This window comes from Sinocyclocheilus anshuiensis, unplaced genomic scaffold (genome assembly GCF_001515605.1).
Source record: "Sinocyclocheilus anshuiensis isolate Anshui unplaced genomic scaffold, SAMN03320099.WGS_v1.1 scaffold269, whole genome shotgun sequence".
Lineage (NCBI taxonomy): Eukaryota > Metazoa > Chordata > Actinopteri > Cypriniformes > Cyprinidae > Sinocyclocheilus > Sinocyclocheilus anshuiensis.
Genome location: NW_015536474.1, coordinates 1,514,313 through 1,532,337, shown reverse-complemented (window position 1 = coordinate 1,532,337; position 18,025 = coordinate 1,514,313). Strand labels below are relative to the sequence as shown.

The window sequence follows — 18,025 nt, the reverse complement described above, 5'->3', positions numbered from 1 at the left end:
AAAAGAGAACTAAAACAACCCACCCACAAATAGAGAAGCTCCGTGATTGGACGAAACCGACGTTTGAAACCAAGACGTAGCTCGCTCATTGGTTATTACGCTGGAACGTACCGCGCTAAACGCTGAAGTGGGCATCATAGTGTTTTCCCTCCGTTTCGTGCGAAAGGAGAAGAAGCTCGTCTGACGACATGGTAAAGCAAGTTTTAACTGTCTAATTTCTAAAATAAAGCCTAGCTCGGACGGTTATGTTTTGTATGAATTGTAAAGGTGCCGTGCTTTAGTTCTGTGCACGTGATGGCTTTTAATAAGCTCGCGGTGTTTGTGGCTTTGCAGTGTTCTTGGAAAAGAGCGCCGGGCGTGGATTAAAGTGAATTTGGTGCATTATTTAGCAAAAACGAATCAAATAGCCAAAAAAATGCATGTGTGCATTTAATAGGATTTATGTGATATGGCAATATTTTAAATTAATAGACTAGAGGTAACGTAATGTTTAGAAATAAGAGCAAACTCGTCGAAACAATTTGCTAATGTTGTTTGGACACGCTGAAAAATCTAAAAATAAGCTCAATTTTGAGTTTACTTTGGTTTATTTGTACTTTTGTTTAAATGCTAAGAATACAAAGGTATCATGAGTCATTTTTGGGCGGTTTTTAAAATCACTTTATTATTCAAAATTACCTACAAGTCTACAAAAATAAAAAGAATGGAAGGTATAACGTTTAATTAATGTTACAGGAGCGAGATTCATTTTTTTGTAATTATTTGTGACATGTACTAGCAATTTCAGAGGACAACTTGTTTCACTGCTATTTTCCTCAGTGTAAAGCTCTCACCAGAGATTTCTAATCTTCCTCCCCAATGAGACTTTTAAATAATCCTTTTTTTCTTGTGCTTCTGCAGGCAGGAGGAAAAGCTGGAAAGGACAGCGGAAAAGCCAAGACAAAAGCAGTCTCCAGATCACAAAGAGCTGGTCTGCAGGTACATATTCTTATAAAAAAATAAAATATAAAGTGACTTGACGTGGCCAAGTATGGTGACCCATACTTGGAATTAGTGCTCTGCATTTATCCTATCCAAAGTGCACACACACAGCAGTGAACACACACACACCGTGAACACACACCCGGAGCAGTGGGCAGCCATTTATGCTGCGGCGCCCGGGGAGCAGTTGGGGATTCGGTGCCTTGCTCAAGGGCACCTCAGTCGTGGTATTGAAGGTGGGAGAGAGCGCTGTACTTTCACTCCCCCCACCTACAATCCCTGCCGGTATGAGACTCGAACCCCGCAACCTTTGGGTTATGAGTCCGACTCTCTAACCATTAGGCCACAACTTCCTCAAAATATTCCTCTGCCAGATTAGAACAAATGAACTGCTGTTGAATTTAACGGAGTGATATTGAGAGTTTGATTGGTTTTTATGTTTCAGTTCCCTGTAGGTCGTATCCACAGGCACTTGAAGACCCGAACTACCAGCCATGGTCGTGTCGGAGCTACAGCGGCGGTGTACAGCGCGGCTATCTTGGAGTACCTGACTGCTGAGGTAATGATTTTATTTTGGCACGGTTTGTTAAACAAGCCTGTTGGATGTCATAGTGGCAGATTTTTGGCTGGCTGTGATTTCTCTTACTGTGAATCCTCTCTAACCCATCTGTAAAGCAAATGCAACCTCGTTCAAACCCATTGCTCATCTTATTCGCAGGTTTTGGAGTTGGCTGGTAATGCCTCCAAGGATCTGAAGGTGAAGCGTATTACTCCAAGGCATTTACAGTTGGCCATCCGTGGTGATGAGGAGTTGGACTCGCTTATCAAAGCTACTATTGCTGGTGGAGGTGAGTTTCTTATAACTACTGATTTATTTATTTTTAGGTGTATTGCATTAAATATGTAGCTTTGCTGTAAAAGGATATTTTTAGGGCTGATATTATTTTAATGGCATGTCTTTGTGTCTTTCCCTACAGGTGTGATTCCACACATCCACAAGTCACTGATTGGAAAGAAGGGCCAGCAGAAAACTGTATAAGATGCATTGATGTTTGATTCTGTCTTTGTATAGAAAACGGCAATCGGCATTGAGAGAGCAGTTGCTTTTGTTATGTTTCCGCATTAGTTTGGCAAGCGTAGTTTATCATAACAATGTTTAGAGTTCGATGTACTGTATTCATGGTAATTAATGGGGGAGGGGGGTGTTCCGTGTTGTGGGGTAAGGAAATGTAATCATGGTTTTTGTGTTTAGTTGGGTTAAGGAAAAGGTTCTGGGTTTTGTGAGGTTTGGGTTTCATTATTGGCTTTTTAAAATCTGTTTTATACATTAAAAGATTTTTTTTTTTCTAAGTGTTTTTGCCTTTTTGTGACGTTCATTTGACACGTACTGCCTAGAAACTGTTCATATTAGCTTTATGCTCCGCTAAATGCTGCAGGAAATCTATTGAAATGAATCCTGATAGTCATTCTTGGATCGGACATAAGAGATTATGTGAGTAAAATGTATATTAACATTTTCCTAGCTACGTTGCCATTGTATATATTGAAATAAGCGTAAAAAGAAATTTGTACTTGAAGATGTCAAAATATTAGTCAAAAGTATATCGTTTTAAGCACTTGGGTAAACGTATTAAAGCAACTTTTTCCATTTTTTTAACATTAACTTTATCAGCAGATGATTTTATAATAGTTTTATTCATTTGATTATAGTTGATAATTAACTAAATGTGTGTTTATCAAATAGCTGTGGCCATACAGGTTTTAGTTGGGTTAAGGAAAAGGTTCTGGGTTTTGTGAGGTTTGGGTTTCATTATTGGCTTTTTAAAATCTGTTTTATACATTAAAAGATTTTTTTTTTTCTAAGTGTTTTTGCCTTTTTGTGACGTTCATTTGACACGTACTGCCTAGAAACTGTTCATATTAGCTTTATGCTCCGCTAAATGCTGCAGGAAATCTATTGAAATGAATCCTGATAGTCATTCTTGGATCGGACATAAGAGATTATGTGAGTAAAATGTATATTAACATTTTCCTAGCTACGTTGCCATTGTATATATTGAAATAAGCGTAAAAAGAAATTTGTACTTGAAGATGTCAAAATATTAGTCAAAAGTATATCGTTTTAAGCACTTGGGTAAACGTATTAAAGCAACTTTCTTTTTCCATTTTTTTAACATTAACTTTATCAGCAGATGATTTTATAATAGTTTTATTCATTTGATTATAGTTGATAATTAACTGAACGTGTGTTTATCAAATAGCTGTGGCCATACAGGTTTATTTGCCCTTCCACAAATTAAAAGGTCTTAAGTTGGAGCAGAAAGTCTTAATTTCATAGTCACAGCATTAAAGGATCTTTTTGCAATTATTGCAATTTCAAAATACCGGCTATTTGAATATAATTTAAAATATCATTTATTACTGTAATGCAAAACTGAATTTTCAGCATCATTACTCCAGTCTTGAGTGTCACATGATCTTCAGAAATCATTCTAATATGCTGATTTGTTGCTTTAAGAAACATTTATTATTATTATCTTATGTTGAAAACCGTTTGATAAATAGAAATTTCAAATCTTGTACAGAATTAGAGTCTTTACTGTAACTTTTGATCAATTTAATCCATCTTAGATGAGTAAAAGTATTAACGTTCAAAAGTATTCATTTTACGGCAGTAATAAAGCACCTTACACTTTGGTGTAATCAAATAGAAAATGATTTATTTATACACTCCTCTTGTACACATAGACATGAACGAAATAGAACTTTCTCAAGATTTACAAACATATTTAAATAATTCATCAAAACGTTCAAAAAAGATCACATTTGTTATTGCACTTCACCCTGTATTCACAAATGCAACGATGTAAACAAAGCACAAGGCTTAACAGGCAGAAATGAATGTTTTGTTGTCGGTCTCTCGTCTCACTGTGTGTTGTAGTACTGCGAGTGATAGGGCTGGTATGGACTCATCATGGAAGGGTTGCTGGGATGGACAGGAAGGCTCTGTAGGGTGCTGTACTGATACAGGGCCTCCACAGGCAGGGTCGGCAGGCCTCCAGCTGTAGCAGGACTGTAGTGAAATCCCGGGCCGTAAGGTGCCGGGGTCTCCTGGACCGCCGAATAGTAGCTGGGATACGGAGCGGCACGGAAACTGTGCAGATCGGAGTAATGCATCATATGCGAAGCCACCTTGGCCTGGCAGGCGTGAGCCAGACTGTCCTGAACGGTCCGTTTCAGCTTCATGCGTCGGTTCTGGAACCAGTTTCTGATCTAATGGAAAGAAACATGGGATAAGTTTACATTGAACACATAAACAAAAGTTAAATCACTATTTTTTGGCGCCCCCTTTGGTTAAAAGAGTGGAATTACGCATTTGTTGTGGTTTTCAATTCCAGTCCTGGGGCCCCCTGCTCTGCACATTTTGCATGTCTTGCATGTAACACACCTGACTGAGATCATCAACTCGTTAGTTCAGCTCATGGATCTCTCTCCTAACGAGTTGATGATCTCAGTCAGGTGTGTTAAATAAGGGAGACATGCAAAATGTGCAGAGCAGGGGGTCTGACCTTTTCGCAAAATATCGTCCCTAACAAAACATGCTCCTAGAACAGACGTTTGGGAAAGAAAGATAAGCCATTCGCCTTCTTAGAAGTCAGTGTACTATCTTGAAACTGATATTTAAAGGCAGTGATGGGAGAAACGAACCTATTCGAATCTTTGAGTCAATTGATCCAATTGCTTCGCAGAAAGATTCACTGCTTCGAAGCGCTCGAAACGCAACACGTTAGTGACGCCTGCTGGTCAAACATGCATTAAAAACCTTTTACCAACCCAATAAGTATAACATATGAAATGCAATTAACAAATCAACGAATACCATTAAATATGCCGTGTCTGTTTAAACATGTGCTATTTTTTTTATCAGTTGTTTTGTTTGTTTTATGGAGGGCTTGGCTAAACAGTCCAATAAGAGATTAACTACTAAAACAAATGTTTCGCAGAGATTTCGAAGCCTCACGAAGCTGTGCATCACTATTTCAAGGTACAAAAAACTAACACGCAGTCGCCTTAAATCAAATTATTAAACCCATTTAAAATAATAGTAATAATAAATACAATAAATCGACCTCATACCTGTTTATCAGACAGATTCAGTCTTTTGCAGAGCTCGGCTTTGTCCTGGGCTCCGAGATAAGCGTTTCTCTTGAAGGCTCTCTCCAGACTGTTGATCTGCTCTGCGGTGAACGCAGTTCGGGGTCTGCGGCCGGTAGAGGGAGATACCGACGGCGCCGGTTCTTCAGGGGCCCCAGGTGAGAGAGAGGGGCCGCCCTCGCTCTCGTACCCTGATGTCTCCTCCTCCTCCGCGCTGCTGCTGCTGCTGAAACCTGGCTCTGATGCTATCAGAAAAACAAAGACAAATGAGCACAAAGATTCAAATATGAAGTCAGGTAACAAAACAGCTACATAAGAGAGAAAGAGGAAATATATTGTAAATTTGCATTTAAATGGATATTGCTCAACTGAATAAATAAATAAATACAAATGATATGACATAAAGGTAAAATAACATAAATCCTATACAATCTGTAATTTTGCTGTAAGCATTACTTTTAAAAATATTTGCCGTAAGCCTATTTTAAAAATAGGATAAAACTACTTGAAATGGATTTATACTTAATAAATAATGAATTAGTTTGTTTAACACAAATGTGTTAATTTTATTTATTATTGTATTATTCAACAGTATTTTACAAGTACTTTTAACTATTGTTATTATGTTTATTTAATCTATTTTTACTATTAATCTATTTATTTTAATCTATTTTAATTCAATAAATATAAAATACCAATAGTATTTTAGATGTGTATTTTACTTTAAATAATTATTTACAATTTAAAATAACCCTTCTATTTTAAAATATTTAAAATGTAATTTATCCCTGTGTTGGCAAAACTTACATTTTATACTTAACTTTTAACTATGTTAAAGTTTTGTTTATACTATTTTACTGTTAAACAAATTAAAAATAGTATTTTAGACCAGTATTTTTTCACTTACCAGTATATATATATATATTTAAGATGTTAAAGAATTTATACTATTTCACTGATAATTAAATTAAGAACAAAATAAAATAACAATAGTACTTTTAGATCAGTATTTCATTCTTCAACAATGTAAACATGGATTATTGGAACAGTTTCTTACCATGAGTGTGTTGCTGGATGATATTGTTGTCTTTGGACTCGGTATCTTGTGTAGATGTGCACAACAAGCTGTTTCCCGGTTGTGCTGGCTCCATACGTTTCTCCTGATCCTCCATGTTTTCCGGTCTCCATCTGCTGTAGAAGCCAGGAAGGCTCTCAGAGGCAGCGGTGCTCGGGACGTCCTGGCCGGGAGAGACCCAAGAGTTTGAGGGAAGTGTGGATGCCGAGGCCTGGCTGCTTTGAGAAAGCCACTCGATGGAAAAATGCCCCTTCATCTTTGAGAACCAGCTGTGTCCAAATCCAAAGAAAGACAGATCTCCAGTATAACACAGGCCAGTTGTGCAGTTCTTCTTCTTTAGGGTGAGTTCGAAGCTGAAGTCCCGTGTCTGAGTGAGTCAGATGTGTGTTTGTGTTCTGATAAGCGTGGCTTTGGGTTCACTGATCGACACCTCCAGTATGAGGCTCAAGTATTTATAGGACTAATCCTAGCTCATTTACAATTCACTTCGCCCCGGATCAAAGGAAACGTCCTGATCTCCACCCCTTCAGTTTTCACAAGTGTGGTAATGAAGACGTCTCAATCGGCCTTGAGTGAACCCATTAACTCCTGGCACCAGTAAGTCTGGAGATGTAATCCCCTCCCTAAAACCATCTCTGATCCCGTCTCCTCTCTGAGGTGTGCATGTGTGCGTGTGTGATTTCATGTGTTCACGTTAGAACAGTGTGATGGAGGAAGTTCAAGGTTAAAAACAGAGGCTTGGAATTCATAATCGAGAGCAATGTTTGCTAATCCCTAAAGTGAAATAGTTTTAGTTATTTGACTAAAATGGTGCAAAAGCATCATCGCATAATGTCTACAGAGCTAAATCCACTTTAGACTTAAAAGCTTTCTTTCTTTCTTTCTTTCTTTCTCATTGCAGAATAAAAAAAATGAAGATTTCGATCTTTTTTAGTCCTTTTATTATAAAATATCTTGAGAACAGAAATGCATCCTTTATTTATTTTTACACATGCATGCATGCACAAAAAAAAAAAAGTAAGTCCCTTATCAGAAGAACAGAAATGGTCATGTAAAACAACTTCTTGAAAAAATGTAGATTTGTTTGTTTGTTCATTCATACATTTACAGTTCCTACACCACACAATGAAGCTCAAACATTTCAGTGTAAAACAAGAAAAGGATTGACTGATTGTTTGTTTGTTTGTTCCAGCACTACAAAATGAAGCTCAAACATTTGTTAAATGAGAATTTTTTATTTATTTATTTATTTCAGCACAATAAAATTATGTTTTCAAAAGCCCTTTATTATAATCTCTTTAGAACAGAAATGTCAGCAACTTGCAAAAGGACAGCCAAATAATTTTTTTAATTATTATTTCTTTAATACGAGTCAGTTGCAACACAACAAAATGAAGCTCAAACATTTCATAGTGTCAAATGAGAAAATTATTTCCTATATCTTTATATTTATTCATTCATTCAGAGTTAGAGTTTTACTGATTCCAATACAGAAGATAAAACATAAATGTTTCATGGTCTTTTTTTTCATAGTGTCTTTAGAATACAAATTATTGTTAACCTATGTTTATTTATGAAAAACCAGTTTGTTTATTTGTTGTTTGTTTGCTTGTCAGTTTCTCTGATTCCAATAGAGCAAAACTGCAGTTGTGTCTTTTTGTGAAAATGTCTCTCTCACAAACACAAGCGCTCTGTCTCTCTCATAAACACTTAATGTTCCTGTGAGTGGCTGCAAACGTAGGTAATTCAGCTCTTGTTTATGCACTTTTCAGCGGGTATTGGTATCAAAGCAGGCGGCTCTTTTGAAGTGGCAGGTAGAGGTTAATGGGCTGTTTTAGAAACACTACACGAGTATGGACACAGTAGTCTGCAGAGACCCAACTACTGACGGAGATAACTGCCGGCCCTTGGATCTGTTGGCCCCCCCAAACGGGATCATTACGCATAGCTGATCTGGTTTATCAGCGGCTTGCTCGAGATTAACTTGATCAGGCCCACTATTGAAGAATACATGATTTCAAAGCCTGCCAGCCACTTTTGATTATCAGACGAGCAAATAAAACAGCCTTAGATTGTCCCATTATTGTTTCTAAAGGATCTGAAGGGTTTGATCCCTTTTGGGCGCATTGAAGAAGAAAAACAACAGAAAGACGGCGCCAAGGGAGGAGATTTACGCATACAGAGGTTCACTGGAAGATTTATCACCTGTAAACTAGATCCTGGAAAATGTGTTTTTTATTTATTTATTTATTAATTCATTCATTCATTTATGTTCATTGTGTTGGATAGTTTCTTGCTTGCTTGATATTTTTTTTTATTTGTTTTGTTCTTGGGTTGTTTGTTTGTTTGCTTAGTTACATTTTTGTCTATACATTTATTTTATAAACGACAAAGTGTTTTTGTTTGTTTCTATTATTTGTTTATTTTTAATTATTTGTTTATTTATGTGTTCATTTTGTTGAATCATTTCTTGCTTGCTTTTTATTTGTTTGTTTGGCTCTTGGGTTGGTTGCTTGTTTCTTTTTTAATTTACTTGTTTTTTGTTTGTTTATACACTTATTTAAAAAATGACAACTTTTTTTGTTCTTATTTATTTATTTATCTATTTATTTATCTATTTATTTATTTATGTGTTCGATAGTTTCTTGCTTGCTTTTTTATTTATTTGTTCGGTTCTTGAGTTGGTTGATTATTTTTTGTTTTTTTGTTTTTATTCACTTGTTTATTTTGAAAATAACAAAATAAAGTGTTTTTTTGTTTGTTTCTTGTTGTTTAAAATGGATACCGTCTTATAATGGTGAGCACATTACCATATAAAATATGAAAAATAGCACAAAAAATAACAATCAACATTATGCCTTGTAGTATATATCTATATCTGTGTGTGTGTGTGTGTGTGTGTGTGTGTGTGTGTGTTCTTGCTTGAAAACAATAATTTTAGTATTTCGGAGTATTTTATGCTGTAAAATTAACATTACATTATTTTTATTTAATTATGAATAGTTGAATTATGAAAAGTGACTCATTTTTAATAACTTGCAAAGATGTAATAATGTAAAATAAATGGAGAACTTATATAATTTGTCCATTCATCTTCTCAAACGACCAAGTAATGAGAGTAAAATTATTCAGAGAGTTGAGTCTGTATATATTCTTCCCTCTTCAGCCCATTTAAAGGTTCAAAGAGCAGATAATTTGTTTACACTCTTTCATCATATCTTCATTTCTATCTGTCTCTCTCTTTCAGCGAGAGGCCAAACAAACAGGCCAATCTCATTCCTCTCTTATCTGTCACTGATCTGTCTGTAATTGCATTGTAGGTTTCTATATTCCAGTAAGGCTCAGTGTTAGGACCGTCCCCGTCTTGTTTCCGCTGTCCCCGGGCCCTGATATGTGATAAACCGGGGCCTGACTTTGATGTGCATGTCAGTGGAGAGGAATCAGGCTGCAGTACAGACAGGAGCCTGTTTTTATGGATGACAGACGGGAGGGGTTGGAGACGGCAGGTCCCCTTCTCATCTCACTAACACTATCATTAAAGCACAGATTACAGTGAGTGAGAGAGAGAGAGACTCTTCTGTAATAATGTTCTTGAGCTGATAGCAGCATACAGACTCATAGATGTTTTGTTTTTTTGGAAAATCATCAATATAACTGTGGTGTTAAAGAACCCAGAATCCAAAACACTCATCTTGAGGAACATGTGATATAATAGCATGAACGTTTTTAGACTCTAAAGAACTATACAGCAGCGGAAGAACCGTTTACAGCCAAAAATAGTTCTTCATAAGAAGGTTCTTACACTTTCTTTTAAGAGTGTATGAGTTGCTTAATGCTAAAGTAATTATTTATTTTAGGTTATATGTCACATAGTGTTGCGTTGGTGGCATATATTTATTTATTTAAAAAATAGCAATATAGATTATTTCAGCAGTCCATCCTCTCTTATTAAATCACAAACATTTATTTAAATCTAATGCAAAACTAATAAGAAATAAAAGACATTTTTTTATTAACAATAATTGATTTTAGAGGCTTTTAATTGTTTAAAAACTTATTTTAGCAGTTCACTCCCCCATAAACATTTACATTTCTTTAAAACTAAAACTAATCACATAAAACTGTAATTTACTTAACTATAATTTATGTAAACTTTATTTATTTCATGGCTTAAAAACAGGAATATTGATGATTTCAGAGGTCTATCCTCCCTTAATAAAAAATATATAAAAAATTAATTTCTTTAAAACGAATGCAAAACTAGTCATATTTCTTGACTAATTTATTTATTAAGCTTTTCATTGATAAAAAAATATGAATATAATTTAAATTTCTTTAAAACTAATGCAAAACAAATTCAATATAAATAAAAGTTTTATTGACTTTTTATTTATATTTATCTTATTTTTAATATTTAGCATTGCAGATGATTTCAGCAGTCTATCGTCTTGTAATAAAGCATTTCAATTTCTTTAAAACTAATGCAAATCTATCAGATATAAAATAAAGCATTATATTGATTTATTTGTATCAGTCTGGTTTTGGATGCAGATACTGAGTTTACTTTTATTGATGAAAATGTTTTGATCATTAAGAACAGATGCTCAGCTCACACTTGAAAGTATTTTGTACTCTTTGTATTTGTGATGATTGAGTGCAGTTAAGCATATCTGGCTCCATTAGTGTGATAGGGACTGTGAGGTGTCCGTCAGTGAGTGGATCCTGAAGCTCCGCTACAGACGGCAGTCTCTCAGAGTAATGGCCCCCAGCGGTGACGGCCTTTGATTGTCCTCATTGAGCCTCTTTCATCTCTAATAGGGCTGTTTGCTGCTCTGTAATGACTGCTCATGTATTGTCTCTCTCTCAGTGCTGCAGGGGCCAGAGGCTGAACACACACAACCAGCAGCACACCACCACAAAATAAACACTACCTCAACATTTCTAGATGGGTTTAACCTTATATTGATGCAACATGCTGATATTAAAATAAACATTTATGTATATATATATATTATTAATATTTTGAATTCGTTTTTATTTGTATATTTTCCATTTTAGTTATAGTTTTAGTGATTTTGTTGTTTTTGTCATTTAAAATTATTATTTTTTAATATTTATATTTTTTATTTAGTTTTAAAGAAATTTCTTTAAATCTAATGCAAAAGTAATATGATATAAAAGAAGACATTTTTATTAACTATAATTATTTATTGGTTTAAAAACAGGAATATCAATGATTTCAGCAGTCTATCCTCCCTTAATAAAAATAAAAATTAAATTAAATTAAAACTAGTAATATATCAAATAAAGCAGTTTTTCTTGACTGCAATTTATTTATTAGGCTTTTAATTGATAGGCTTTTAATTAATAGATAGTTTACTTTTTATATTTTATTTTAAGTTAGTTTACTTTATTTCAAACAACTATAATGAGTTCTGTAAATATACAGTTTATATGTGTATATATATATATACACACACACACACACACACAGTGCATTTATGTGTGTGTGTATATATATATATATATATATATATACACACATACATACAATAATATTCAATGTAGATATTAAATTAAAATATATTCTCATTTTATATCCAAATTATTATATATTTTATAAAACATAACTCTAATTAAAATGTCCTTAAAATCTAATCATTGGTTTAATAAAAACAAAAAAAAATTCTAATTTTCTTTCAGTTTGAATGAATACATCAAGTTACTAAAATAAAATACTTCTATGTATTTATATTTTATTTTATGTTTATTTTATTTCAAGCAATGAAAAATTTTGATGGTTTTCGTTACAACTATATGCTGGTATATATCAATATGCTATAAAATAAAATGAAATGTAGATATTAATTTAAAACATTATTCTCATTTTAAATCAAAATTATTATTTTACAACCTAAAATACAAAATATTATTATATGTTTATTTGCCTTATGCCATATTTCAAATGCATAGGCCAAAATGACCTGCGACTCATTATATATATCATTTAATAAAAATGTGCTAAATTTCATGATTTAAAATGTACAGAAATTCTAATCAAATACACTGTAAATTAGTTGAGAATGTTGAGAATATTTGTTAATCCTAAATACCTTGCTATTGTTTTTGTGCACAGATTTTTTTCTACATTCTACAGTACTGTACGGTAGGTGTCAATTGTCACATCAGCACTTGAATTATGATTGTGCATGTCTGTTTAATCACTTTAATACAGCCTCTCGTTAATGTTCCTGTCTTTTGTTTGTTATGAAAGTCACTGATCCGGTTAATCCCATCAGTCTGATTGCAACACATCCAGTAATCCCTCATCGACTCCAATCAGACGAATCAACCTCAAAGAAGGACCCGAGGAACCAGCCCGGACGGAAAAGCCGGTTGCGATCACGGCGGGAACTCAGACCCTCGATCAGAGCCCCGGAGCCCCGTCTCCACAGCCGAGGCCAGAGGTGTCCCATTCAGAGCACTTTTGTTTCACACCTGGAACCGGGGAGGGGAAGTGTGAAGGAGGCATTAAGCCCTATTGAGCATAACTGCCGAAAGCCACCCACCCCGTCTCTTACGACGCTCATCATTGAGGAGCCGGGGCCAGATCAGCATGTTTGTGAATGCTTTCAGATCACGGACACTCGACTGAAAGGAGCGTCCTCGCAGAGAAATACGAGGGAGGAGGGAACGCTGCATTTGGGCCTTTCCTTTTCCTGTTAAGAGTGTAATGTAAAGGCTGACATGAGGTGTGAACGTAGACGGGCCCTTTGAAGTTCAAATGACATTTAGAGGTCAATTATGTTGTTAGCAGAAGGTGTTCAAAACCGCCGTAAAATACAACTTAAAGGTGGATAAAATGAGACCAGGCGGTTTATTTCCAGTCAAACCTGAAGACCCGCCACTTAAAGAGACTGAAACCGGAGATAAAACATTATAGTGTTTCACACCATCCATTAGTGTATTATAGACTTCTGTGACAGAATATCAAAAACTAAATATCATAAAACCACTAAATACTGTTAGTATTTTATGGGTTTTTTTGTATTGATTCAAAATAGTTTTTCACCACTTACTGTGGTACCTTGATGGTTTCAGATAGTAATGCAACTGAATGATTGTCATATTCATGAATCATATTTACACATACGCTCTAGCCTTTTACAAAGAATATTTTTATAAAACATTTGTGATTACTGGAGTGTTTTAAAAGAAAATCCTATTTCATTTTTTTTTTAATTCAAACTACCAGGTTTAATTCATTATATGTATTTTTTTTACTGTGGTATTACCATAGTACCTTGTCTAAAAAAAAATTTTATAATTAAAAAAAAAGTAAAGTTTCATATTTTGAAAAACAAATTGGTAACAGCAGGGAGTTTTCATTTTCGTTTTAGTCAAAGTTTTAGAAATTGCGTTGCGTTTTTGTCATTTCCATTTATCATCATTGTTATTTTCTAATATCTACAGTTTTGATTAATTCTATTTCAGGTTTAGTTTGAGTTATTTTAGTGCATCAAGTTAAGCTTACTAAAAGTGATAAATGTTTCCTTGGCAACATGCTAAAATAAGTTATACATAAAATAAGTTATAAGTTAATGTATATATAACAATTTTTTAATGGTTTTTAGTTTTAGTTAACTATAATAACTGATATTGATATAAGACCTGTATACAGTCCTCTGAATATAAATGTATTTAATGTTACATATTTGACCCTGGACCACAAAACCAGTCATAAGGGTTAATTTTTCGAAATTGAGATTTATACATCATTTGTAAGCTGAATAAATGAGCTTTCCATTGATGTATGGTTTGTTAGGATAGGACAATATTTGGCCGAGATACAACTATCTGGAATCTGAGGGTGCAAAATAATCAAAATAGAGAAAATTGCCTTTAAAGTTGTCCAAATGAAGTTATTAGCAATGCATATTACTAATCAAAAATTAGGTTTTAATATATTTACAGTAGGATATTTACAAAATATCTTCATGGAACATGATCTTTACTTAATGTCCTAATGATTTTTGGCATAAAAGAAACATCTATAATTTTGACCCATTAGTTGGCTATTGCTACAAATATACCCCAGCGACTTAAGACTGCTTTTGTGCTCCAGGGTCACATATATAAATACGCTGGTATAAAATGAAATACAGATATTTAATTAAAAAGTGTCATACTTAAGAAAAAAAGGTTTTGCACCTTGGAAAAATGTAGTAGCAGCAGGAAAATTGTATTGGGAAAGAATAAAATACAGGTCGGAAAGGTCAACTTCAATAGGGTTGCATTAAAAACAATAAACCAAGTAATACTTGGTTATTTGTTGTTTTCAAATGAGCAAATGATTGATTTAAGTACTCTATATGCTGTGGTAAACTTTTTTCTGTAACCATGTGCATTTCTCCATAGTATATAAATGCATGCAAATTCAGGTGATTCCTTCTATCACGGCACAGTTGATTCTTTTGTAAAGGCTAAATAAACAGTGCTGCCGTTAACACTGAAAGAAAGGAGACACACAGAGCTGAGATCATACCTGAAAGATCTCCTGCAGAGACAGAGACGTCTGTTTACATACTGGAGACAGTCTCCCAACTATACCGCCAGCTACATTTTCTCTCTCAGTTTCAATCAGTACATGTTTTATAGAAATATACAGATACACTGCTGTTCCAAAGTTTAGGGCTGGTAAGATTTTTAAATGTTTTTGAAAGAGGTCTCCTCTTATAATTTAAATTATTATAATTTAAATAAGTGAAATATTATTACACTTTAAAATAACTGTATTCTATTTAAATATATTTGAAAATGTAATTTATATCTGTGATACAAAGTTACATTTCCAGCATCATTACTCCAGTCTTCAGTGTCACATGATCCTTCAGAAATCATTCTAATATACTGATTTGCTGCTCAAGAAACATTTCTGATTATCAGTGTTGAAAACGGGTGTGATGCTTCATATTTGTGTGGAAACTGTGAATATTTTTCAGAATTCTTGGAGGAATAAAAAGTTCAAAAACAGTATTTACTTGAAATAGAAATCCTTTTTAAATACTGTATGTAAATGCTTTTACAGTCACTTTTTGATCAATTTAATGCATTCTTGCTGAATAAAAGTATACTGACTGTAATAAAAAAATATATATTTTTACGTTTTTTTTTTTTAAATAAAACATTTCTACTATGTACTGAGAGAAGGATGAGATACATTTTTAAAAGATGTGTATTTATTAAGGTTTCACAGCGTTCACATATCATTTTATGTAATTGTTCTTAATAGGGATGCACGATATTATCGGACTGATATCGGAATCGGCCGATAATGGCTTTAAATGTAAATATCAATATCGGCCCCATATGAAAAATTATGCCGATATGTCTTGCCGATAAGAGGAATATATTAACTCACATGTGCTAACAATTAGATCAGGTCAGCAGTGTGGCTCATTCTTGAAGCTAAATTTTGTCTGAATGATGATTAGATTGACTATTGGCTGCATTTAATCTGTGAAAGCACCGAGTAAACAGTAAGCACGTGCAGCGGCAGCCTCCCCCAGGTCCTAAGGGGGAGGAGTTTTAATCTGTAGGGGGCGCTGTTGGCCTACTTACAATTAAATTAAAAGTAAAATAGCCTACACAAATAACATTTAGACTGTGTTTCTGATTAAATAAAGCAGTAATTGATGTCATAAAATAATGAGTATGTTTTGATTTAAAGGTCAGAAGCTAGGCTATAGCTTACATGAAAAAAAAATCACAAATATGACACTTGTAAATTAAATAATTTTATATATACTGATTTATTCATTAATGTGTAATGTGTTTTATTTTAAACAAATCATAAGCTCTAAAAGATTTTCAGAATTTTTACAACTCTTTTGCTTTAAACCATCTACAAATGTTAAATCTTAAATTAAAATATTAGGGTTAACCTTGCATCTTTCTGGGAAAAAAAAAATGCAGCGATATATCGTTTATTTGTAGTTATTTTCAAAGCTTCAATGTACTGTCAAAAAACCTTCATTATTGTTTAATTCTAAAAAATAAGTTCTTGTTAAAAACGAACCAAAAGTAAAAATATTTTGCATATAATTTTTGCAAAGGAGAGACTTGGTGTTGTTTCCAAACAAAAATCTATATATATCGGTATCGGCCAAAATGAGTTGAAAAATATCGACATATTGGATATCGGCAAAAGTCCAATATCGTGCATCCCTAGTTCTTAACATCATAAAGAAATTCTGTATTTTTAGAAAATTGTTCTTATTTTAAGTAGGTTCTAAGCAGATTACAATTCTAGAAAAAAAAGTCTGTGACTTTTTTTTTCTGTATTTTCTTTGGTTATGTAGTCTGTTCTTCCCCACGAGGCACTCAAGAAGAAAGCATTTCTAATATACAGTGAGCATGTATGGATGTTAGGCGGTTGGGGAAAGCGGGTCAAAATGAACCAGGTGCACAAAAAGGACGTTAGAATAATGTCAAGCATCACCTAACCACAAATACATCCTGCATGTATGCAATAACGTCTACATATGCATCAAATATTCCCTCTCACAAAAACTTGAGCCTCCATAAGAAATAAGGCATCTCTACAAATGTCAGTAGAACATTTATATGTTGAATAACCAATATGTGCCAGTGCAGTAAGTAGAGAGGATATTACATGAAAACCACCTATGGTCATTCATCCCTATGGTCATTTATCCAAAGTATAAAATAAGACATAACTCATTTTATGTTCAAGTTTCAAAGAGTTATCTTATGAACATCTAGAAGAAGTATACTATACTACACATTATTTACAAAGAACCACGTTAGAACTTGAAACCGCATATGCATATGGTGAAAAACACTGTGCGATTGATTAAGTTATCGGAAAATGACTGAATAAAAAACATCAGATACCTGACTCTTTTCCATCGTGTCCTATAAATGTGATCTGATCATAACTGGGAGCTAAAATATAAGGCTCGTCGATGGAAGCACTGGCACATTTGTAGTGATAATCAAAAACGGACAGATTCAGGCATTTCGCTCGGATGGAGGAATAAACTCCAGACCCAGGTAGGCAAAAATCTCCTCTTCCTTCTTTGCTCTGAGATACAGATTCTGTACAGTTTTACAGAGAGAGATGTAAATGTAGTTATTCTAGCAAGATTTTACAATTAAACGTTTAATAATGACATATAAACCTATATATTATATTATATATAGGCTAAATGGTGTTTTATATGTCCTACTACACAAATACAGTAAGGTATGATGTATTTCTAGTGCGGTTCACCTGTTTGCTGTCGTAGAGGGCGTGGCTGCTCAAGGACATGTGCTTCTCTTGCCCCGCCCACCGTCTCAACTCCCTCTCAAACAGCTGCAGAACAAACAGCACATCATCAGCGAACGGAACTGACCTCAAAATACTGCCGCTGCATGCAGTCAGTCAGGTGTGACGGCACAGTTTAGACAGTCACACGCACAGATGTCAATGGAGAACCGAGAAACAATGAACTAAAATTTGAACAACAGCACACAGGAAAATGAAAACTAGACATTCAGAAAATATAGTAAATGAAAATATAAAAAAAGAAATATATGTATATTCAAAATATAAATCATTAGAAAAATATATAAATAAATAAAAATTTGTTTCATTAAAATATTTTTCTAATTATTGGAAAAAAAATTAATATTTACTATATTTTTTTCATAAACAAAAAAATATTTTAACCAAATCAATTACTCACAATTGACTTAAAATCTATTATATCAAAAGTTGATAAAAATTATTTTAAATTTATGAACACA

The 18,025-nt window shown here is 33.9% G+C and overlaps 3 protein-coding genes across 3 annotated transcripts in view; 1 reads left to right on the top strand and 2 right to left on the bottom strand.

Annotated features, from left to right (window-relative positions):
* The first annotated feature begins 93 nt into the window (after window positions 1–93).
* Window positions 94–2,331, top strand: LOC107658856 (histone H2A.Z). The gene is made up of 5 exons (XM_016447576.1): window positions 94–191; window positions 901–978; window positions 1,427–1,540; window positions 1,700–1,829; window positions 1,959–2,331. The coding sequence occupies exons 1-5, from the start codon at window positions 189–191 to the stop codon at window positions 2,018–2,020; spliced, it is 387 nt and encodes a 128-aa protein (XP_016303062.1). The 5' UTR covers window positions 94–188; the 3' UTR covers window positions 2,021–2,331.
* A 1,487-nt stretch (window positions 2,332–3,818) lies between these two features.
* On the bottom strand, window positions 3,819–6,467 carry LOC107658339 (homeobox protein vent1-like). The gene is made up of 3 exons (XM_016446877.1): window positions 6,194–6,467; window positions 5,119–5,444; window positions 3,819–4,254 (listed from the first exon to the last, which is right to left on the bottom strand). Exons 1-3 carry the CDS (start codon window positions 6,465–6,467, stop codon window positions 3,907–3,909), a joined length of 948 nt encoding a protein of 315 aa, XP_016302363.1. The 3' UTR covers window positions 3,819–3,906.
* A 9,912-nt stretch (window positions 6,468–16,379) lies between these two features.
* Window positions 16,380–18,025, bottom strand: part of polm (polymerase (DNA directed), mu) — a 6,783-nt gene continuing 5,137 nt past the window's right edge. Inside the window, exons 10-11 of the mRNA XM_016447457.1 lie at window positions 17,508–17,591; window positions 16,380–17,332 (exon numbers count right to left, since the gene is read on the bottom strand). Coding sequence (XP_016302943.1) covers window positions 17,246–17,332; window positions 17,508–17,591 — 171 coding nt within the window. The 3' untranslated portion in view covers window positions 16,380–17,245. The remainder of the gene's footprint in view (window positions 17,333–17,507; window positions 17,592–18,025) is intronic.